The sequence below is a fragment of the Vipera berus genome, assembly GCF_964194415.1.
Source record: "Vipera berus genome assembly, chromosome: 13".
Taxonomy (NCBI): domain Eukaryota; kingdom Metazoa; phylum Chordata; class Lepidosauria; order Squamata; family Viperidae; genus Vipera; species Vipera berus.
Genome location: NC_138216.1, coordinates 270,193 through 292,656, shown reverse-complemented (window position 1 = coordinate 292,656; position 22,464 = coordinate 270,193). Strand labels below are relative to the sequence as shown.

The window sequence follows — 22,464 nt, the reverse complement described above, 5'->3', positions numbered from 1 at the left end:
GACAAAAGGCTGCACATCTTTGATCCACGGGCCAAGCCAGTGGCCTGCCAGGTAGAGTATCTGGAGGGTTGGGGGGTGCCGAGGGCAGAGGCCCCACCTGGGACAATCTCCACACAGCTGATGCCATCCAGTCGCACCTAACGCACAGAGACCCACCTGGTAATTCTCAGGAGAAGCTGGCAGCTCCACAGGGAACCCATGTCCTGGAGGTCTGGGCTCAGCTCCCGGGTTGCAAGAGGAAAGTGTGGGTGCTGCTGCCCAGGCTCCAGAGCTGGGAATGGGAATGCTTGGAAATGGGACCACGCATGCACCCCCTGAGGTCAAACTGCCCCCCCCTTTTGTAGCCTTACAGGCAGACTCTTCCTGATTCTGAATTCTCCAGGAGGCCGTGGGAAGCCAGGAATGAGCCAGCCTGCATTCAGGGACCCTATTTACAGCACCACCCCATGGCAGAGGAGTGTCAGAGATTCCCCTCCCGGTGCATCCTCCCCCCCACACACACACACTGCACATCTGGGAAAGTGGCACAGGGGCAGAGAAGCCCCAACAGAGGAGATGGCTGGAGCTCTGCTCTTCTCGGAGGTCATTGCACCCCTCCACCCTCCTGCTGCATGCCCAGGGACCCTTTGTGAGCAGGGCTGCTCTGGCAGGAGCTCCAGGGGAAGAAGGGGTCAGCGGAGGCTCTGTAGCCAAGAGGCATGGGGGGGTCTCCAGCTTTGGGCTTCAGGCTGCTGGGAGTTGAGAGGGAGGAGGCTCCCCTGAGTTGGCCAAGCAGCAGGAGGGGGGGAAGGGGACTGAAGTCAGAGGAAGCTGTGGCTGACCAGAAGGCGTTGCTGGCCGGGAGTCACAAACCGCTGAGCTCCAGTCTAGCTGTGAGTCGAGCAGCCGATGATCTTCTTCAGGGAGGCAGGTTGGGGGGCTGCTCCCCCCTCTCCGTACCATGCTGACGTGGCTGCCTTCCTTTTGTCTGGAAGTTACCACTTCCCGCCTGTTTCCCCATGAAATGGAGGGACTTGCCTGCGTCATCTCTGCTGTCAGTCTCAGAGCTTTCCTGGGGGATGGTTCAGTTAGTGCAGGAGAGCAGCGGGGGCGGAAGGGGGCAGAAACGGGGGGGGGGGAGAGGCTCTGCTTCTTCCAAGCAGCGGAATGTCTGCTTCCTCCCTCCTGCTTTGCTCTGTGGCTGAGGGTGGTGGGATAGATGGGGAGAGTCTGCCTGTCTGTTCTTCCTGGGTAGGAAGGTCTGACGTGGCTGTATTGGGCCCTGGGCATTGTGCCACCTTGACAGCAGCCTTTTGATCCTCCGAGCGGGCGTCTGGAGCCTCTGCCTCCCCCCCAACATGGCCTGGTCTAGGGCTAGGTCCTGGATCTGCCCCCGGCAAATGAGGGTGGCTTTGGCCAGGAAAAACGGGCTGGAAAGGAGGGAGTTGGAGGGCACAGCTGGGGTGGTGATCCCTGCAGCTGGGAGAGAAGACACTGCCCTTTTCAAGCATTGGCACCCCAAATGGCTCTGCTCAGATCAGCAGTGGCTGCCTGGGTCACCTAGACAGGGCTCCCCAAATGCTGCTCTTGCCTCCTGCGTGCAGTTTGTCCCTAAACCTCAACCTCCCAGTTGTCAGCAGAGCACCCCACAAATCTATGGGCTTGAAAGCAGCTCCCCCCCCAAGTGCAGAGCAGACCTTAATCTGGGCAGAACCTGACTGGCCCTCCAACTATCTGAGGAGAGGCTGAGGTCCTTTTTATGTGGGCTGTGCAGATGAAGGGTGTTCCCTGCAACTCTCTGCCCTCTGGCTACGCTACTTCTTTGGGCTGGGAACATCAGACCAAGGTCCCCTCAGCAACTAAGAGTTGCAGCTGACCACTATGGAGGCATCCCCATGCCCACTTCCTTTCACACAAATTCTGCCCAAGATCCAGCAGTCTGGAAGAGCCGCAATGCAATGCCAGCCCAAGGAGTCAGGAGCCTTTGGGGGAACTGCCCCAGACTGGTGCCCTCCCTGAGTTCAGACTGGTTGGAGGCACCAATTTGAAGGGACTTACTTGGGGGGATGTCCCATCCCAAGGGTCTCCTCTGCCTCTCCCCACTCGAGGTGGGGGTGGGTCACCTTCCTAGTAGGAATCTGGAAGGTATCCTCCCCCCAGCCCTTCATCTTCTTCCCCCAGACTGTCCTGGCGCACGCGGGCGGCAGGGAGGCCCAGCTGCTCTGGGTGAACGCGGAAGGCTTCTTCCTCTCCGTGGGCTCCAACCAGGTGGGGAGTCTCTCTGCCTCTGCTGGAGGGTTGGGTGGGGGTGTGGAAAATCCTTTCTGGCAGGCTGGGCCCCCTTGCTCTGCACCCTCCTGGGAGGACGTCTCCCCACCACCTCCTGCAAGGGTTCTGGGGTCCCTCTGAGGCAGCCCCTCAGCCTTGCCTCCCTTCCAGATGATGGAACGGGAAGTCTGCCTCTGGGACAGCCGCCGGTTGAGCAGCTCCCTGGCCTCCCTCACGCTGGACGCCTCTCCCAGGTAAGGGGACGCGGCAACTCCCAGCATTAGGGGGTGTAGAAGCCAGAGGGGGGGGGAGAGGCAGGCATTCAGCTGGACTGGCCCAGAGGCCGCTGGGCACAGTGGAAGGCCCCAGGGCTGTTGCCGCTCCTCCCCACGCCATCTGGCCCCACCTGCACATGCAGCTCTTCTATGGGGAGGGGTGCTGGGGGGGTCTCACTTCAAGCAGCTGGCTAGAGTTGGGATATGTGGAGAAACATCTGGACTTTGCAACTGCCATTCCCCAAATAGTCCCTCCTGGCCACCTTCTGGATGCTTCCAGCTCACCGGGGCCCACTTTTGCCTTTCCCCAGGCCTTCGGGGTCTCCCAGAGGCTTTATCAGGGCACATCAGTCCCTCCTGGGTGGGGGAGGCACCGCTTCCTGGTAGGCTCTGGCCTCCTTGGACTGTCCAAGGGGCCGGCTTGCTTTGGCTATCACCAATAACTGCCAAAAATGCTTCGTGCTGCCTCTGTGGCAGGTTTTGCAAGGCTGCCTTCAAACCGATAACCGAGGGATGCCAGGGGCTGATTCTGACAATGGAAGGTGAGGGGCGGCTGTGTGGGGGAAGGAAGCAGCAACGGGGCTGTTTCTGCAAGGCTACTGAGCTGGGGAGGGGTGCGCCTCCCTTCCTGACCCCTCTGGAAACGGATGGATAGTTGGACCGGACGTCTTCTTCTGTCCTGCCCCCCCCCCCAAAAAGTGGGGAATTGAGCTGGGCCTGCTTTCGGGGCAACTTCTTTGCTGCTTGGCTGCAGTTGACTGCTGCTCTCCGGCCAAGGACAACCAGCCGCAGGGAGCTGCCCCTCTGCCCACCCAGCCTCTCTGTGGCAGGAGCTGCTGTGTCCTCAGCCCGCCAGCGCCAGCGCCCTGCTGTCCAGTTCCCAGGGCAACTCTGGGAATGGAGGAAGCTTCAGAGAAGGGCATATTAGCTCTGCGGGGGGCACTGGGGGAAGCAGGCCCCGTTGCTCAGGAGACCTGGGAACTTGGTGCAGGTTGTGCCAGGAAAGGCTGCTGGGCATGTCAGAGCAGCCTCCCTTTGCCACACTGAAGCGTGGGGCCTTGCTGCAGCCCTGGCTCCCCCCTGCCTGCCCCGCCCCCTGGATTTTGCAGAACCTCTCCAGGTCAGCTTGCTTGGGGGCAGCCGGCCTGTGGTCTCTGGGGCCTCCAGAGGCCCTTCTGGGTTTCCAGCCAAAAAAGCCTGCCTGCCAGGCTGCCCAACTAGTCTGGTGGAGCTGCTCCCTAACCCCCCCCCCCCGGCTGCCTCTTCTCATAGATCTGGCCCTGGCTGGGGAGGCTGAACTGGAGCCGGGCTTCATCTGATTGGGGAGCTGCAGTTGGCATCCCCTCTAGGAAGCTCATCACCAACGTGGACTGTGAGCAGGCCCTCTGCCCCAGCCATCCCAGAGGGTCTCTCGGTGTCTCTGAGTCACCTCAAGGAAGGAGCAGCTGGCACTCCCTTCGGCCAGGCCTGGTCCCATGGCTACAGCTGGCAAAGTTTCCAGGGAGCACTTTGGAAGGATGTTTTTATCCCCTCCCCCAGCAGGGCCACCGAGGGGCTGGCAGAAGCCTCTGTTGCCATGCCCTACAGCGGGGAGGGGCTCTGCCCCCCTCCTTGGAGGCCGCAGAGTCAGCCCTTTTCCCTCCCCGGGTGACTCAACTGAGTTCCCTGCCTTCCAAGCCCAGAGGAGCTGGCCAGGACCCCTGGGTGGGACTGGCTTGGCTTGGCCATAGAGCTGCTGCCTGCCTCCCCCCCTCCTCATTTCTCCTCTCGGCTGCGGTTGGAAAATCCACATGGCTCATAAGGAAAATATTTGCTCAGCAGCAGTTTTTTGCAGGAATCTGAGATGTTAATTTGAACAGTCTGCTGAGGATGACAAAGGGCCCATTCAGTGGGTCAGCTAGTCCCTGTGAGGAGCTTCCTCAGTGCCGCTCACCTTCTCCAGCTTCCCTGGGGGGCAATGACTCCTGGGGGCCCTCTGGCTTCCCTGACCCCCGAGGGCTGGCCAGCTTTGGTGCACCCCCCCTTTCCTGAATTAGCTGACCTCTGACCCACTATTGTTGGCATGGGGCTGGGTGCCTTGTCATGCCAGTAGATCTGACCAGGACCCCTGCAGGGAGCTGCTTTGGAGCAGCAGGACCCCCTGGGCTCCATGGGGGGGAGGTCTGCTTTCTCTGGGCTCCAAAGGTCAGATCTGTCTGGTGAGCAGAGGGGGGGGGCTTCAACTGCTCCCCTCCTCCAGAGGCTCTTCTGACATGACCACCCAGCAGCGCCTGGAGAGAATCTGCCTGGAGTGCAGGGGAGGGTGGTAGACTATGAGTCGGGCCACCCTGCACAGGAGGCTGACTTCTTGGGGGTCAAAGCAGGGGGCGCTTCAGAAGATAAAGGGAGGGGAATGTGGTTTCCCCAGCACAAGAGCCATTTATGAATGATTTATCAACTGAACCCAACTGTGTGCATTCATGCGTCACCTAGAGCTCCAAACAAGCAAGCATGATTTAGCCAGTTTGGGTCTGGTCGTTGGGCCGGACATTCAGCTTTCCCAAGTGCCGTGTCCCATCCCTGCCCTCGTCTCCTGCAGCCTTGAGGAAAGAGCTATGTTGCAGCTCTGCCTGAATTCCAGGCGGATCCCTAATGCGATCCACGCACTGCCTGCCTGATCCAGTAGCCGCAGCCGCAGGCTTGGGAGGTGAGAGAAGCTGGCTGGACCAAAGGCCGGCCAGGCAGAGGCAGCTGTGTAAACACCACTCAGGCTTGGCCAGAGCAGAACTGCGGCTGACTTTGCTGCCAAGCTGGAGTTGGGGTGCGGTGAGGGGGCTGCTTTAAGAGGTGGCTCCTCCTCCCCTAGGAGTGGGCATCCTCTGGAAATGGTAGGGCTGGCCCTCTGCCCTTGTCTGCTCCAGGGGCATTTTCACTGGAGGGCTTCAGCCAGGCCTGGAGCCAGGTGGCCCCCTCACTCTTGCTCTGTCTTGCTGGACAGAGGTCAGCCCAGGAATCTGTCTCTCTCTCTCTCTTCCTGTCAGGGTCCAAAGCACCACCTGACTATGCCTGCCGGGCTCTGTGTGGTTAGCCAAGGCTGAGCAAAGGGCAGCACAGAGGCTGCGCCCAATTTTCAACCCATTTTTGGTGGTGCTGAACGTGGTTCCTTGACTCGGGCATGGATCTGTTCCTGTGGATGCAGACCGTGGCCCTGCTCTGCCAACAGTGGAACCGTGCAAGACTGGATCAGGCCTAGTTAGGTGCCCCCCGCCTGGCTTAAGGCATTCTGTGAATCCAACGCCTGGTCTCATCCAGACGTTAAGTCTGAACTGCTTCTACCCAGAAGAACCAAGGAGGGGCCAGAGGGGACCTCCCTCAAGGCCTAGTTGGCCTGCCTGGCATGAGGTGCAACTGACTTCTCCGTCTCTCCTCCCAGCTACTTGGGGAAGGCATGACCCCATGGAAGTCATTTGGCCCCCAGGGCTGCAGCTCAACAGGGCTGGCATTACAAGCAGATGCCTTGATGTGTGGAGTAGGGGGCAGACAGGATCAAAATGGACAGGTTCGGGGGTGGGGAATCTTCCATACTCTGTCTCCCACCCCAACACATTCTGTATTCTCCCCCTGCTGTGTGTTCGCATTCCGTGCCTTTTTTGCAAGTGCAGCCTGTGAACAAGGCTCTCTTGCTCACATCACATTTTTCTACAAAAGCATTTGTAGCCTGCACAATCTGTACAAAACTGTTATTTTTGTATGAAAGCATTTATCATCTGATTTCACAAAACATATCAGTCTGTGAGGAAAATGACTGCCCAGGGGGAAAGGAACCAGGGACAAATAAGAGTTCAGTGTTGAGCCCTTGGGGCCACTGGGGGTGCCTGGAGGATTTGGTCTCTGACCCTCCTCCTCCTCCTCGGCTCCTTCATGTAGGTTTTTTTACAGTTGCCCACAAAGGTCTGCAGGGCTGGGGCTGCCCTCGGCAGAAGACTCGGGTGCCGGCACATGGGGTCCTCTTGCTGTCGGAAGAGGCCTCTTTCTGTGCCACTCTCTGGCCACTCCCTGGGCGCTGTCCAGACTGGCACCAAGGAAACCACCCACACCCTCACTTTCAGCACCAATGAGATGCTTTGCCAGACTCAGGGCCACCACTGGGCCAGGGCCCTTCAGTGGCCCTAAAAGTAGGAAGGCCCCAGGGCCGGTGGGGTAGCAGTGCCTGTGAAATGGGGGTGCATGAGAGGCACCTCACACTCCAGGCTGAGGGGCGCCACAGTCTTGGGATTCTGTGTGAGCAGCTCCCCCTTCTCGCCACACATCGCCACCCCCTCCAGCTCCAATGGACTGGGGCTCGGGGCCCTGGGGGCAGCCTGGGCCTTCCTGTGCCGTCGCACGTAGTAGGAGCCAGCGGCCGCCACCCCCAGCAGGAGCAGCACAGCTGCTACAGAAGGTGCCACCACTATGGGCAGGTCAGGGCCTTTGCTCTGGGTGACAGGGGCGTGCTGTCGGTGGCTCGGGTGCAGCGTGTGGGCCTCCACGCAGAGCTCCTCCTGTGCGGTCTTGTCGCCCAGCGCCCCAACACAGATGTGATACGAGGAGTTGGGCTTCAAGGCCCGCACTGTGTATTCGGGCAAGGCGGCCGGCAGGCTGAGGGTGATGGGCCGCTTGTCTGGCCCCGAAAGGCTCCAGTAGGTCAGGCGGATCCCCTTGAGCTGAGTCTTGGAGCGGATGTAGTTCTGCAGGCCCACTTTGATGGAAGTGCTCCCCACGTGCTTGATTGCTATTTGCTTGGCCTGAGTGGGCTCTGGTGGAGAGGTCACCTGCCCCCTGACCTCCTCACAGTACAAGCCAGTGAAGCCCAGGGGGCAGAGGCACTCCGGGTGATGGTTGGGGCCTGGCTGGCACAGGCCCCCATTAAGGCAGGTATGTGGTGGGCAGAGCTGGGGCTCGGGGCTCGGCTGGCCCTCCAGGGTGAAGGAGGCAGAGGGCGTGGGGCCGCCATCCCTGCTGGTGGGGCCGGCGGGGCTGGCCTCTGGGGGAAGGGGCCTGCTGCTGGGAAGGGGGCTGGTGAGTTTGGGGCTCGTTGCTCGTAGGGTGCTGGTGCTGGTGGTGGTGGTCGGGCAGCCAAAGTCTGCGTACTCCATCTGCCGGAGCAATCGGCCAGCATTTTTGGGGGGAAAGTGGCAACGGGTCTCTTCTGGCCTCCGGAGCGAGGCTTTGCTGAGCCTCACCCAGCTGACGATCCAGCTCATGTGGCAGAGGCAGTTGAAAGGGTTCTCCGCTGCTGTGATCACCCTGAGCCTGGGGAAGGAGGCAAAGAAGTCCCAGGGGAGGCTGTTGAGGCTGAGGTTGCTGATATCCAGTTCCTGGAGTTGCTGGAGCTGCTGGAAGTCTTCTGCCCGCAGCTGCGAGATCAGGCCGTTCCCTGCCAGGTTGAGTTTCGTTAGTCCAGGCAGCTGGCTCAGGACCCTGGGCACCCTGGCCAGCAGGTTATCCGAGACATCCAGTTCGTGGAGGTTGCGCAGGCTCTGCAGGAGCTCCTCGTCCACGCTGCCCAGGCCCAGGCCAGCCATCTTCAGGGACTCGAGGCTCCGGACGTGGAAGGTGCCTGACTCGAGGGCCGTGATTTTGTTCCGGCTGATGTCCAGCAGCAGGAGGGTGGGCAGGTTGAGCGGTGGCACTGTCTGCAGTTGGTTGTCCTGGAGTTTCAGCTCCAGGAGGTTTTCCAGCGAGTCAAAGGCAGCTGGGTGAATGATCTGGAGCTGGTTGCAATCCAGGTAGAGCCGCTCCAGCAGGTGCAGTCCGTGGAAGCTCTCATTGGTGACCTCGTGCAGCTGGTTGGAAGACAGGTCGAGATTGTGGAGTCCTGGCAGTGGCTGGAAGACGTTGCGTGGCAGGCTAGATATTAGGTTCTGGGAGAGGTCCAAGAGCCGCAGAGCAGGCAGCCCTGCAAAGCTGTCCTCATTCAGTGAGCGGAGGCCGCTCTCAAACATGTACAGTTGGGCCGTGTCTAGTGGCAAACCCCGCGGGACAGCAGGGCTCCTCCTGGCGATGCAGAAGACGGTCTGAGGCTGGTTGCACTGGCAGTCGGCTGGGCAGCCCTGGGCAAGGCTTCCAGCTGGGAAAAGCAACAGTGCCCAGATCAGGGGCAGCCTCATGGTGGAGCTGCTGCAGACAGAAAAGCAAGAGTGGTGGTGGGTCACTTTTGACTTTGAGGGCGTTTCGAAAAAGCCACCGTGGGCCAGCCCTGCCCAAGCTTTTCTCCTAATGCTGCAATTCCTTCTGGGTATTTGCCTGACCCCAGAACTTTTCTGGGAGGCAAATCTGGCTTTTACCCTACAGCCCTCACTCCTCACATGGTGGTTCATCTATGGAGACAGACGGGTGGCACCTTCTCAGGGATCAGCACAGGGCAGAATGGAAGCCAGCTTTTTTCCGAGAGGAGCCCCCCCTTGAGTCTTGCCAGCATTTAGTCATCTCCAGGGATTGGCGGGGGGGGGGGAGGCCCCAGAGAACAAAGAGGAAGGGGCTGGCCATTTGCAGAAGAGACCCTGGTTTATTGGGAGGACACAGGACTGCCAGGGCAGAGTTTTCTTTTTGGGCTGAGAAATGTTCTTGCCCTGCCAGCCCCCTCCTCATTTGCCTCTAGCTGGCATGCACCGCCACTTTGGGGCATCCCGTCTAACTTGGCTGCTGCTCCACAGATGCCTTCAAGACTGGGGGGAGGGGGGCAGTATGTAATTTTGATTGTGATTTCATGGAAAGCCAGCAAAGGAGGGTCCCTCCTATGCAGACATCAGAATTGTGGCTCTGCCCATCCCTCTCCAAGTACTGGGGAGGGCAAAGCGCTCCCCCTGGCATTCTTGGCAAGGATGGGTAGCCTGGCTTGGAGAAGGCAAGACAGATCCCAGCTGGCTCAGGTGTGCCCCCCCCACCCCCAGCCAGCATGCAGTCACAGGCAGCTCCTCTGTCGCCTGGTTTAATAAGTGAGATGATTAAGTTTGGCTGTGGGGCTCTCTTAGAAACGCTGTCGCTCACCAGGTGATCAACTCTGGAATGTGCAGCTGGAGGAGGAGGGGGAAACGCTCTGGAGGGGGCTGATGCATAATCCTGGACCCTTCAGATGAGGAGCAGGAAGGGAGGGAGGAGGGATCCTGTCCGGAGCCTGGAGCAGGAGGACTGGCTGGGAACTGAAAGACTCAGGTCTCCCAAAGGCTGGGCTGCTCTTCCTCCTCCTCCTCCTCCTCCTCCTCCTCGGCCAGGCAGAGGCTGCGCCCACAATGGTGGCAAGGGGACAGACCCATCTCCCCCCCCCCCCCCGTCTTGCTCCTGCACCCTGCCTCGGCTTCCTTCTCCAGCCAAGTTGGGCTGCTGCTCAGCTTTGGGCACCCCAAGCACCCTCCTCCCTTCAGAGCCATGGGGGGCCCGAGCCAGGAAATGAGCCCCCAACTTGGCCCTGTACGGAGGGGGCAGCTGTCTTCTGAGGCTCCTGTGGGAAGAGGGTGCAGGTGCCCCACCTGCGCTTGGGCAGGGCCCTGGCCTTTGGGCGGCAGGCTGTCCTCCGCCTTGCAGAGGCATAACCCCTAATTAGGCCAGGGAGGAGCTGCCTAACCCGCATTCCGGTGGCCAGGAGGAGGAGGAGGTTGCAAGGAAGTCGGGTAGGTTGGGCAGCAGCAGTGGCAGCAGCTGTGGGGCAGTGAGGGTGGGCAGCGCCCCTCGCTTGGCTTGGATTTTGCAGGACTGGGACTGGGGCACCTTCTCACAAGGCTGCATTGTCCAGGCCGGCCCTCCTGAGGAGCCAGATCAGGAAGTGGGTTGTAGGGAATGCCCCAACATCCGTGCCCCTACCAAGATGGCAAGGAAATGCAGACTTTACCCCACATGGCAAGACACTTGCCTGGGCTGAGCTACCCAGGGCTGTGGAAAATGTTGCCCCCCCTCATTTGGGGGGCTAGGGGTCAAACAGGAGTCAGCTGCTCAGTAGAAGCACACTTCCCCCTTCCCTGCAAAATTAATTTCCAGCTTTCCCTCCACTGTCTCCCCTCCTGCTCCGCTGAAGGGCTTGGCAGTCTCTTGCCTTCCCATCCACAACATTCCTGCCTGCGCTTCTCCAGCTCCCCTCAGGTGCTGGGGAGAGAGGGAGCCAGCAAGTAGTGCTCAGGCGCTCATAGGAGGCTGCCTGCCCACCACACCCTCCTGCCCTCAAGACCATCCCTGGGGCTCCGAAAGAGAATTCTATTGCGCGAACAGAATGGCAGAGGCTGGCTTGCTGGCGAGGGCTGTTTTTTCTGGTTGGATCCTGGGCCGAGGCAGCTGGCCAAGTGAGAGATGAGCTGATGCCCCTGAGCCCAGCCTACATGTTGGCCAGAGGTTCCCCTGCTCCCCCAAGCCCTGCGTGTGGGTGTTCCCAGCTGGGCGTCCTCCGGCTTACTCTTACTCTGGGGCCAATTTGACTGCTTAGTCATGAGAAATCACAGCATTACGCACCCTTGTTGAACACCAACAGTATGCAGTCTTGGAACCGGGTTACTACAGAAGTGCGATTCAGCTGCTGACTGTACCCTCTCAAGGGTGCAGACCCCCGGCTTGCAAACTGCTTCCTTGAGTCTCTGTGAACATAGGCCACTCAAGGAGATGGGTACTCCTCCCTAAAATTCTTGACACAACACACACACACCTCCCAGAAACAGGAAGCTGGTCTTCCCTCTGGCTGGTCTAGAAGGCAGGACCTGTGCTCTATTCCTACTGAGAAAGAGCAGCTCCCCCACCCCCACCCTAGGAGGGGCTCAAGGGATGATCCCCGTTGGGCTGGGTACACTCAAACAGAGAGAAGGCCTTTGCTAAGCTGAAATTGCTTCTGGGAATCCCCTCCCTCCACCCATCCTCGTAGGGCACAGGGCCACAAGCCGCTTCCTCCACCTGAGTAGCAGCACTGGAGGTCCAGCAGCTCTCCAATGCCCCTCCACACAGCCCAGTCCATTCTGCATCATCTCTTGGCAATTCTTTGAGGAGGGGAGAGAGCAGAGGGGGGTCTGGCAGTGGTCCAGGTGCCTCCCCAGCCCTGAATTTTTTGCCCTGAAGAACTAGCGGGGAGGTGGCACAGAAGGGACACAAACTCTGGGGCCCACGGCTGGCATCCCCAAACTCAGGCCCAGCCAAGTTCCTGAGCAGAGATCTAGGGGGCGATTCAATAGAGACGGGGTGAAAGGGGGGCGGCTGAAGGCAAGACCACCTGGCCAAACCAGGGTTGAGGAGGAGGGAACCGCCCAACAGCTTCACTTCTTCTTGCTAAGGGAGGATTATATGGGGGGAGCCAAAATCCCACCAGTTTGCCTTGGCAAGAAGCGGGGAAGACCGCTGCTGCCTCAGCCGGCTTGTGCTCTACTGCTTCAGGGTCTTTGTGTGGCTATTCACCAAGCGGGGAAGGGATCCCCCTCCGAGGGCACCCAGAACAGGGCAGAGGAGGCTAGAGTCCCACTCCAGTGGGCTAGGGAAGCTCTTGAACTGGCTGGCATCTACTGGCCCCTGCCTGGAAGACTACTTCGCGTGCCTTCAGAGTTGCCCGTGGCTGAGCCAGATGCAGACAAGTCAGCAGTTCTCCAGTAAGGGGAGCGACTTCAGCGACCTCCCACCCCCGTCTGCCCGGGTTACCAGCTCGGGCCAGGAGTCCGGGGTCATCCCAGGGGAGGCTCGGTGATTTCAGGCGGAGTGCCTCGAATCACGGGGGCTGGAAAGGAGGCTGAAGCGTTCGCGCACCTCGAGTGCCCTTCCTGGCCCTATCGTTCCCTCCGCAGCGGCCCTACGGAGCTGCTCCGATCCCAGCGAACTGAGGCGCTGTCCGGGCGGCGGCGGCGGCTCGAGACACTTACCGACCGGGCTCCTCGAGGCAGGGCCGGGGTGCTGCTAGCGCGCGGCGCGTCGGGGCTGCTGCGTCGCCCGCTCCATCGCCGGCTCCGGGAAGCGGTGGCGCCTGGCGACTCTCTCCCTCCCTCCCTCCCTCCCGGCCAGGCTGGCCTCGGCTCTGCTGACTCGGGTTTCAGCGCCCGGAGGGGCGGCGGGCCCCGATTGGCTGGGGAGTCCGGGGGGAGGAGCCGCCAGCGCCGTGCGGACCGCCCCCTCGCCCTCCCTCCCCCCCGATTTTTGCTCGCCGCTGGAGCCGGCTGCCCTGGGATGGGGGTCGCGCGTCGCCGGGGCTTCAGCCTCCTGCCGGGGACCCGCGGTCGGGCCCTGGCCAAGCAGCCGCGCTGGGCCGGCAGGATTACTGCCCTTGCCCCGAGCACATCCCCGGTCTTCCTACTGGCCGGCCAGCGGGGCGGCTGTGCCTGTCCGTGCTGGGGATCGCGGCGGAAGGGAGGGAGCTTGCGGCAGTTTCCCTGCCAGGCTGAAAAATCCCCTGGCTGACCTCAGCGCCTACAGCGGGATTAAAACTCGGGTCCCCCCCCAGCCCTAGTCTGGTGCCTCAGAACCTCCGCTCGCCTGGCTTTCCACCCATCGCCTGGCAGGCGAGGACCAGCTGGGGGTGCCTGCTGACCCACTTCCGGGAGGAAGAGATTTGTGGCTGCCACAGTTTGGGCGGTGGGTCAGGACAAACCCATCTCAAAGGACGCCCGTCTCCTGCACCTGCCGCTGTGCCAGGGCCGCATCACACCAGGCCTCTGCCAGGATTCCCTGGCAGCTAGTCACCCCCAGGAGGAGGCTTGAAAGACCTGCTGGGCCTGTTTGGGGAGGGGCCGGGGCCAGGCTGTGCTTGCTCTTCTGAGAGCTTGGGCCCCTTCTCAGGTGGCTGCAACTGCCCCAGAGGAGCCCCTTTCCCTGCCCACAGCCTCCACCTCTGGCTGCTGCCTAATGGGAACATTGCCAAGACTAGTCCTCCCCCCCCTGTGGAAGAGTGTCCCTGCCAAGAAGAGAGCAAGGCATCCGCCAGGCCTGTCCCTGGGCTGAGCTGAGTTCTGCCATGGCCACCCCTCCTTGCCTATCTGAGCCTTGCAGGAGCAGATTCTCCACCTGAGCTCCCATGGGCAGCCCTCCTCTGGGCCCAGCCCACTGCCCACCCCCAGGGGGGCTGCAGACCAAGGGGAGAGGACTGGGTGCCGGCAGGGCCCTTGAGAACGACGCTGATGCGGGCCTTGCCAGTCACAGAGCATGACCCAGAAGCTGTCAGTGAGGAGGAAGCCAGTGCTGTGTGGGGAGACAGATGCATGCTCCCTCCCAGCTGCCACTGCTGGGTGAAGCGTTGGCTGCCTGCCAATGCAGGGGCACGAAAGTGGCACTTTTCTTGCAGCTTCCCTCCCAGTCCTGGGAAGAGAGAGGGTCTGACTCCCACTTGCTTAAGGGCAGATGCAGGCTGGAGGCTCTCTGCCGCTGCAGGCGGCTGCACGGCTGGGCTGTGAAGGGAGTCCAGTGAGGTGCAGGTGGGGGGCAGGGAAGAAGTTGCCTCGTGGTGAGAAAGGGGAAGGTTGGCAGCACAGAGCGGAACAGGCACCCTGGCAAGGGCTTGCTGGATGACTCTGGCTCTGGGGAGGGAGCAGGGGTCATCTGGATCGTCTCTCCAAGTGGGCCTCTTTCCTTGCAGGCCTCTGATCCCGCTCTTTGATCCCAGTACCGGCCTCCTTGTCCTGGCAGGGAAGGTGAGTGCTGCTGGCCTGGTGGGGCCGCTCACCCTGTGGGGATGTGGGGGCAGGCAAGAGTGGCTCAGGCAGCCGTTCTCTTCCAGGGAGAGAAGGTGCTTTTCTGTTACGAGGTGCAGCCAGCCCAGTTGGCCGTGACCCAAGGTGAGTTCCCCCCCCCAGCTTGCTTGCCCAGAGGCCCCGGGAGTGGGGGTCCCCCTCCCCGCTCACTCAGCTCTGCTCAGTTCACCAGAGCTTTCTGGAGACCCGGACCCAAGGGGTGGCCCAGCTGCCCAGGCTGGCCCTGGATGTCAGAGCCTGCGAAGTGATGAAGGTTTTGCAGCTGAGCGACTCAGCCATTGTGCCCATCAGCTACCTGGTGCCCAGAAAGGTAGACCAGCCAAGCTGCCCACCTGGGAGGAGGTGGGGCCTCTGGCTCCGGTGGGCCTTATTCAACCCTGGCCTGTCTTGCAGTCCACACAGGAATTTCACAAAGACTTGTTTCCAGATTGTCCTGGAAATGTCCCGGCGGCATCTGCTCAGGCCTGGTGGGCTGGGGACAACACGCAGGTAAGGAGGAGGGCTGAGCTCTCCCCATTTGATGGCCCCCAAGATTTTTCAAAGACCCCCTCCCCAGCCATCCTGGACTCGACAAGGGCTTGGGTGGGTGGTGGCTTCGTGAGCTGAGGGCCATCAAAGCGGCCGGCCTGCCCCAAGAAAGACTCATGGCCACTGATGGCCTCTCCTGCCCAGAGGCCTTCTCCAGGGAGAGAATGCTCTGGTCCATGACGTTCCAGTCCTGGCCAGCATTGACCCACGCTCGTTGTCTTGCCCCATAGCAGCACCCTCCTGGGCCTTGGCTCCTCTGGCAGGTGGTAAACCTTGCCTCTTTCTTGCTTCAGGTGGAGACGGTGAGCCTTGATCCTGCCCACAGGCCCAGCCCGGGCTTCCTCTCTGCCTGCCTGCCTCACCTCGACGAAGACAGCCGGCACCCACCCTCCACGCACATGGAGGCAGGGGATCAAGCCAAGGATCTGGAGATCAGTGTGAGTGGCTGTGGCTGACAGAGCACCCGGTAGCTTTGCCCACTTTCCAGGGTGTACGTGTCCCAGCTTCCTCTGAGCAGGGACAGTCTGGGCCTGCCCCCATTCCTGCTCTTGGTATACTGGCCTCCAGCCCGCTTGCAACCGGCTGATGCACAGTGTTGCTTTTTGCCAGGTGGGCAGCAGCCTGTCCTCTCCTGGCAGCTGTCTGGCATCTCCCTCCAGTGCTGCCCCGTCTCTCTCTGCCACCAGCAGCTTTTCCTCCAGCCCAAGCCAGCGGTCCCTGCAGAATATTCTGGGTAAGGCTGTGTGGACCAGGGACACCGGTGGCCCCCTCAGCACCCAAAAATGCCCGGGCTGCCTTAGAGTGCTAAGCTGGGGTGTGGATGCTGTGGGGCGCAAGGAAGATCCATGAGGCAGCTGCTCCCCAGCGCCGCTCATCCCGTGCTTTTCTCTTCAGGCCCGAGTTCTGCCTTCAGGCACATTGAGGGTATCATCTTACCTCGCAGCACCCACATCACCAACCTGCGAGGCTTGAGCCTCACCACACCAGGGGAGTGTGATGGCTTTTGTGCCAACCGGCATCACATCGCCATCCCACTGCTTGCCACAGGTGGACAGGTGGCCATTTTGGAGGTGAAGCACCATCCCTACTCCAAGGCAGGGTTCAGTGGTCACGGATGGCCACAGACTGCTGGGGCGGGGTCTTCCTCTGTCTTGCGAAGGATAAAGAGGACTGGCTGAGGGTTAACAAATGGCCTTCTTCCTTGTCTCCTGCAGCTCTCGCAGCCAGGGCGACTCCCTGACACCCCCATGCCCACCATCCAGAATGGGGCACCCATCTCGGATCTCTGCTGGGACCCCTTTGATGAGCAACGCCTGGCCATCGGTAGGGACCAGGGGGTCTTGCAGCTGTGCACCCCAGCCTTTTGGGCCGGCTGAGCCCTGCCACAGGGCTGCACCCCATCATGATAGTCTTTTCAGCTCTTCCTTCCTTCCCTCTCTGGTGCAGCTGGTGAAGACACCAAGATTCGGCTGTGGCGGGTTGAGCCAACTGGGCTGCAGAAGCAGCTGCTGGAGCCAGAAGTGGTTTTGAGAGGTCAGGACCCCCTGTCCCTCCGCCCCATTCTCCTTGTGGCTGGCCGAGGCAAGATCGGCTTGGGGAGCCTAGCGCTGCTCTGAATGCAGCCTCTCCCCTTCTCACGCCAGGCCACACAGAGAAGATCTACTCTGTCAAGTTCCACCCTCTGGCCTCCGATATCCTGGCCTCCTCCTCCTATGACAAGAGTGTCCGGATCTGGGATGTGCGCACGGGGAGGCAGGAACTTGGGCTTCACGGCCACATTGACCAGGTAGGGAGCACAATGGCCTCTCCAAGTTCTTTGTTATTTCTGGAAGTAATATGCAGAACAGCCAGCAATGAAGTTCCTCAGCCTGGCAGTGAAATGGGACGTCAGCTCCAGTTAGTCTCCAGTCTGTCTCCAACTTAGTCAGTGTCAGTGAAAGGGAGGAGGAGCAAGGCCGGCATTGCAGGGGGCATTGGAGGGTGCACAGGTGAATGGCAAGGCCAGCACGGCTTCTGCAACTGCATGGGGGGGTGCGGCAGGTGAACGGAAGTGGGACACAGCTTGGGTGAGCCCGGCCATTGCCATTCTGGCCTGACGCCTAACAGGCAGTTTGGCTGCCCCCGAGCCACATGCCATGTCCGTTCAGCTGCCACGCCCCTCCCCATGTCCCCTGCAATGCCAGCAGCTGCACTGGCCTTGCTGTTCACCTATGCATCCCCCCTATGCCCTCTGCAATTGCAGAAGCCACGCCAGCCTTGCCATTCGCCTGCACGCCTCCCCCCTAAGCCTGCCCCGCAACGTCGCAAGTTGCACTTTGAGGGTTGACCTGTTGTTCCTTTCAGATCTTCAGCCTGGCCTGGAGCCCTGATGGATGCTGCCTGGCCACCGCCAGCAAGGATGGCAAAGTGCGAGTTTATGAGCCTCGGCAGGCTGCCCAGCCCTTGCAGGTCAGGGTCCAGGTCCGGGCAGGCTCCTCTGGAGGACAGCGCCCACATGCATCACGGATGGGCCAAGAGGGCAGCTGTGGCACATTCTCTTTCTGAAGCATCTCCCCCTTGCCCCGACAGGATGGCCCAGGGCCTAAGGGGGGTCGAGGTGCCCGTGTTGTCTGGGTCTGTGGTGGCAAATACCTGCTGGTCTCCGGCTTTGACAGGTGAGGCTTCCCCCTCTGCCATCTCCCGATTGCCTGCAAGAACATGGCCCGTCTCATCTCTTACCCACCCTTCCTCTCTCAGCCGCAGCGAACGCCAGCTCTCCCTGCACCAGGCTGAGGCCCTGGCCGCTGGACCACTGGCCACCATCAGCCTGGACATCTCTCCCTCCATCCTCATCCCTTTCTATGACATGGATACCAGTGTGGCCTTCTTCACAGGCAAGGTGAGCCAAGAGGGAAGGGAGCCCCTGTCGCTCAGCGGGCAAAGGCCTTGGGAGGCATGTCCAGGAGGGCACAGCAGGCCATCCTGCACCAACTCTGCAGTAGGGGGCACAGAAACAAACTTTTGTCTTTGGCCAGGCTGGGCGTCTGGTGTGTGGAGCCTGATTTCCCCTGCAGAAGGACCCAGCTTCCACCCCACCCCCCCCCCCTGCATTTCTCCTCGCTGGGCTGAGTCTTCCCAGGGCACCGGTTGGCCAAGCGGGCTTGTAGGGCTTGGGCAGGAGCTTCATTCTACCTCTTCTCTCTTCCGGGAGCTTAGGGTGACACAAGGGTCTTCGTCTATGAGGTGGCCCCAGAGGCCCCCTTCTTCCTGGAGTGCAACAGCTTCCTCTCCTGTGACCCCCACAAGGTGAGGCACCTGCTGGGACGTAGATTTGGAGAAAAAGGGTTGGGATGCTGAGAAATCCTGTCAGGCTGGAGTCTTCACTGAACCTGGCTTCTTTTGATGTTGCGAGGGCCAAAATCTTGCATGAGACATTTGGAAAAGCTGCCGTCCCCAGCACTTTGCTGAAGCTGGCAGTTGGGGCGGGCGTCCCTGCCAGAAGCTGGAGTGGCATCCCAGAGGGGAAGAACTTTGGGGCTGCCCTGTTGACATACCTAGCCACCTGGAGGCCTCTTTCTCTGCCCAGCCTTTGATCCCTATTAGGTGGTTTGGGGCTGCCCTCTTGTGGCTGTCCAAGGCCAGAGTATCCAAGCAGCAGAGAAGATACTTTTGCAAGGCCTCTGGGGTGGTGGTTGGGGAGCTGCTGTTCCTTGCAGGACAACCTGTGGAACTCTCTCTTTCTCCCCTTGGCTTCTCCAGGGCTTTCACTTCCTGCCCAAGACGGCATGTGACGTGCGGGAGGTCGAGATTGCCCGGGCACTGCGTCTCCGACAGACCTCCATTGAGCCGGTGGCCTTTCGGGTCCCCAGGGTCAAGGTAGAACATCATTTGCAAACTCAGAATGTCTCTCCGTTTCCCATTTTATTTATATGTCCATTTATTTGCTCCAACCCCCCCCCCCAAAAGGCCCATATGGGGAATGTGACCTTCCTTGGTGCAAACTGCCCATCCTCCAGGGTCTTTTACTTAGCCAGACCTGTCCATGGAAGGCCTCACCCTTATCTCCTGCAGCTGCCCAGGGCTGCCTTCATTGGAGGTCCCCAATCTAATACCTGGTCACTCAGTTCAGGCCCCTTCCTGTCCAAGAGGCTCAGCATTGCCACTGAGATGCTCCAGCCTCTCACCAGCCACTGGTCATTTCCTTCCCATAGAAAGAATTCTTCCAGGATGACCTTTTCCCCACCACTCAGGTGTGGTGGGAACCTGCCCTGCCAGGCACAGCCTGGCTGAAGGGCGCTAACAAGCAGCACCAAACCGTCAGCCTGCAGCCCAAGGACATGGCCCCAGGTAAGGGGGAAGGAGAGGTTGAGCAGGAGGGCTGAAGGAGCTCAGTGGGCAGGAGAACAAGGGGCTTCTGCTTTCCCCCACGCAGTGAGCCAAGCGCCCAAGGAAGCTCCCAGCCAGAAATACCTGCCCTCCTCCGTCTACCTGGAGGAGAAGTCTGACGAGCAGAAGAAAGAGGAGGTGAGTCTTTACCCCCCTTGGTCTTCTCACACTGGGGGAAGGGGTGGCTCTTTTGCCTTGGGGTGGAGAAGCCCCCCTTAACACCCGTTCTCTTCAGCTGCTCAGTGCCATAGCGGCCAAGCTGGGGAACCGAGATGACCCCCTCCCGCAGGACTCCTTTGAAGGCGTGGACGAAGAGGAGTGGGTAAGAGCAGTGCTGGCAGGGTTGCACTCTTGCCGGGGTGGGTGGGAAGCCTGGCCACTGCCAGCTTCCACAAGCCCAGAGAGACCCAATGGAAGGACCTGGCTCCTTACTTCGGGGCGGTGAGCCACTAAGAGCTGGCTAGCACCAAAGCTCTCTGACTGTGGAGGGTCTTTCACTTTGGAAGGAGGAACTTTGTTGCACTGCCCACGAGAGAGAGCCAAGCTTGGCATGTGACTGCAAGCAGCTGTTCCGACATTGCTCAGCCTTGCCCATCTCTTCCTACTCCTCAGGACTAACTGCAGCCATTGGAACAGACCAGTGCTGCCTCCTCAGACCCTGGGATGGAAGGGAGCATCAGACTCAGGCTGCTCCCCTGGGCTCCTCCGGGCAGTTGGCTTCTCCCCTGCTTGCTGCTTCTGCTCAGGGGCTGCCCTCCTGCTGGGATGAGGACAAGGACCACCTGTTTACAGTCACCTGGTGAAGCCCCGCTCGCTTCCTGAGGACAGCCATGGCTTCCCACCAAAAAAGGGGCCCTTGGGGTCTGTCCTTGGCAGGAGCCTTTTCATTCCATCGCCAGTGTGCAAGGCCCCTTCTCGGCTTGCTGCTTTGAAGTTGGTGGGCCAGCTGCCCAGAAGTGTTCCACCTAGGGCAAGCTGCAAGCTTCCTCAGGGCTCATTCACTGCCCACACGTGCCCAAGTGATTCCAGGCTGGCATCCTGAAACTGGAGGTCTTTGCTCACCAACCTTTTCTTCCTGGGAGGAAGTTCCTTTTTTCCAGCTGACTATGGGTGTACCCCTAATGCAAAAACCTCCTTCCTCCTCTTCCAGTGCCTCGTGTCTTTATTCCTTCTCCCGTGCGGCTTCCCAGACAGGAGGAGGTGGTCCCGCGGGAGAGCTCGCTGCTTCGGCTTCCTTCTGCGAGGAAGAGGCAGCAGCTCACAGCCTGCTGTCGCTGCTGGGGGGGGGCAGGGTTACGCCTGGGCTTTCTGACAGCTTGGCGGGCATCTTCCCTAAATTCACGGATTTCACTTCCCCAGTTCCGCCGCCCGGCAAGCGGTTCCGAGCCTCTGGGTCGCCCCCTTCGGAGAGAGAGGCCCTTTCTTTGGGCGGTTCCCCGCCCAGGCTCGCGAGCCGCTTGGAGGCAGGTTCCCTGCGGACGCGGCCGAGGGGCGCCCCCCCCGGGCGAATTAGGCTCAGCTCAGGGCCCCGCCGCCCTGGGTCTCTCGGCGGGAAGGGCGGCCGGACGGATGCTCCGCGCGCAGCGGGACCGAAGCTTTCCGGGCTGCCTGCCGGGCCGCCTCGGAGCGATCGCTAAGCGCGGAGAAGCCGCTGAGCCCGACTCCCGCCCCGCCCCCGTGCTCCGAGGGGCGCCTTCCGCGCAGTATCCGAGGCTGCCGCTGGGGTCGCCCTCGCGTGCGCCGTCTCCCGGGGCGCTCTGCCCTTTCGGCGCTCCTCAGTGGCTGCTTCCGGGGCGAAGGGCCGCCCCTTCCGGCCGCGCTCGCCTCGGGCTGTTCTGAGCTGCGCTGCCGCGGCGGACATGGTGAGCGGCCGGCGGGGGGGCGCGGGGGGGGCGGCCGAGGGCCGTGGGTGACCGCCGCTGTTTCCGCAGGCCAAGTACCTGGCGCAGATCGTCCTGGTGGGCGCCCAGGTGCTGGGCCGCGCCTTCGCCCGCGCGCTGCGGCAGGAGTTCGCAGGTAAACCGGGCCGGGGGCAGCCGGGCGCGCGTTCTCCGGGCTCTGGGCCCTAGGCGAGACCCTAAGCCGCCTTCTCCCCGAGCAGCCAGCCAAGCGGCCGCCGAGACGCGCGGGCGGACGGGCGCCCAGTCCTGGGCCGCTTCCAGCCTCTCCGGGATCGGCCTGCAGGAAGCTCAGCAGATCCTCAATGTCTCCACGCTCAGTCCGGAGGAGATCCAGAAGGTGAGCTGCCTTCCTGGCCCGGGAATCGCGGCCGGAGCCGGTGCGGGTTCGGCCCGGGAGGGCTCTCGTGCAGCGGTCCCAGCGCGACGGCGAGGCTGGGAAGCAAAGGGCCGAATCGCAGGATCTGATCCGGCGTTGTCTCTTTTTCTTCGTTAGAACTACGAGCATTTATTTAAGGTGAACGACAAATCCGTGGGAGGCTCCTTTTACCTGCAGTCCAAGGTGAGTCCAACCCGCTCGCTGCCTGGGCGGAGGGGGGAAACAACCCACTGGCCGCCTGCTGGAGCATCCCACTCGGCTCTTTGATCAAAGGCATCTCTCGGCTCCTCCCCCCTCTTTTTCTGGCAAAGCACTTTTAAATCCTCCAGATTGTCGTGGACGGGCTGCGTGTGTCACCCGGGTAACCTTGGAAGGTTGCGGCTGCCGTTTCCTCTGCCCCTGGGAGCTGCTAAAGCCTCCCGTGCTCTGCCCAGGCTTCTCCTGGGTTCTGCTGCCCTCTGGTGGCTGCTTGCCGCTTGCAAGTGGGTGGGCGCTCTGCCACTCGTGCCTCTGGAGTGCCAATCCTCTGCCCTGCAGGTGGTGAGAGCCAAGGAGCGGCTGGACGAAGAGCTGAGGATCCAGTCCCAGAGGAAACAAGACCCGCCACACAAGCCAGGCACGTAGCATAGTCTCCCTCTTGCACTGGCGTCCCCTCTAAATTATAGCTAGCCAATAAATTGCCCTTGTGTAGCTGGTCTCGCATTGTCTTCAGAGAAAGGACGGCCCAGGATGCGGGAGATTCCAGATTCCCACACTGGTTCAATTGCTGAGGTTACAAGACAGCAAGGTTGCTTTGCCCTCTTTGTATAATATAGCTTCGCTGTCAAAGCAGATTTGCATCTGCTCCCTCAAGCCCAGAGAGAAAAACATCCCCAGCTTGCTCTCCTTGCAGTGAGAGAAACTAGGCAGGCCATGCCTGAAATAATGCCAACCTGCCTCCTGACGGCATTTCAGTGAAGAGCAGGAAAGATTCCCCTCTCAAAGGGGGACATTAGGGTTGGCTGTCCAAGCATGCCGTGCTCTCCCAGAACGCCTGACCACTGCTTGAGGGACCTTGCCTGGTCCGATTGCTCGAGGCTAGCTCTGCCGCTGCAGGCCACACATGACACCGAGCC

At 61.0% G+C, this 22,464-nt stretch overlaps 2 protein-coding genes across 5 annotated transcripts in view; one reads left to right on the top strand and one right to left on the bottom strand.

Annotated features, from left to right (window-relative positions):
• The window catches only part of LOC308674074 (mitochondrial import inner membrane translocase subunit TIM16-like), a 28,916-nt gene extending 6,877 nt beyond the window's left edge, over positions 1-22,039 (top strand). Inside the window, exons 7-31 of one of the 4 annotated variants that reach the window (XM_081338270.1) lie at positions 1-51; positions 2,161-2,247; positions 2,419-2,501; positions 14,065-14,119; positions 14,206-14,263; positions 14,344-14,489; positions 14,573-14,668; positions 15,001-15,144; positions 15,317-15,440; positions 15,602-15,777; positions 15,922-16,030; positions 16,154-16,240; positions 16,351-16,493; positions 17,051-17,155; positions 17,276-17,361; positions 17,444-17,585; positions 17,903-17,992; positions 18,446-18,562; positions 18,898-19,033; positions 19,119-19,210; positions 19,308-19,394; positions 21,004-21,088; positions 21,174-21,310; positions 21,467-21,532; positions 21,887-22,039. In XM_081338270.1, coding sequence (XP_081194396.1) covers positions 1-51; positions 2,161-2,247; positions 2,419-2,501; positions 14,065-14,119; positions 14,206-14,263; positions 14,344-14,489; positions 14,573-14,668; positions 15,001-15,144; positions 15,317-15,440; positions 15,602-15,777; positions 15,922-16,030; positions 16,154-16,240; positions 16,351-16,493; positions 17,051-17,155; positions 17,276-17,361; positions 17,444-17,585; positions 17,903-17,992; positions 18,446-18,562; positions 18,898-19,033; positions 19,119-19,210; positions 19,308-19,394; positions 21,004-21,088; positions 21,174-21,310; positions 21,467-21,532; positions 21,887-21,973 — 2,589 coding nt within the window. In that variant the 3' untranslated portion in view covers positions 21,974-22,039. Of the gene's footprint in view, positions 52-2,160; positions 2,248-2,418; positions 2,502-14,064; positions 14,120-14,205; positions 14,264-14,343; positions 14,490-14,572; positions 14,669-15,000; positions 15,145-15,316; positions 15,441-15,601; positions 15,778-15,921; positions 16,031-16,153; positions 16,241-16,350; positions 16,494-17,050; positions 17,156-17,275; positions 17,362-17,443; positions 17,586-17,902; positions 17,993-18,445; positions 18,563-18,897; positions 19,034-19,118; positions 19,211-19,307; positions 19,395-19,684; positions 20,217-20,680; positions 20,935-21,003; positions 21,089-21,173; positions 21,311-21,466; positions 21,533-21,886 lie in introns of those variants that run through there. The other 3 variants (XM_081338267.1, XM_081338268.1, XM_081338269.1) reach the window with 3 other exon arrangements.
• On the bottom strand, positions 6,275-12,425 carry VASN (vasorin). The gene is made up of 2 exons (XM_081338271.1): positions 12,362-12,425; positions 6,275-8,660 (listed from the first exon to the last, which is right to left on the bottom strand). Exon 2 carries the CDS (start codon positions 8,648-8,650, stop codon positions 6,671-6,673), a length of 1,980 nt encoding a protein of 659 aa, XP_081194397.1. The 5' UTR covers positions 8,651-8,660; positions 12,362-12,425; the 3' UTR covers positions 6,275-6,670.
• Positions 22,040-22,464: the final 425 nt, after the last annotated feature.

Bases quoted from the DNA above. Each gene is read 5' to 3' on its own strand.
- VASN (XM_081338271.1), bottom strand. From the start codon at position 8,650: ATGAGGCTGCCCCTGATCTGGGCACTGTTGCTTTTCCCAGCTGGAAGC.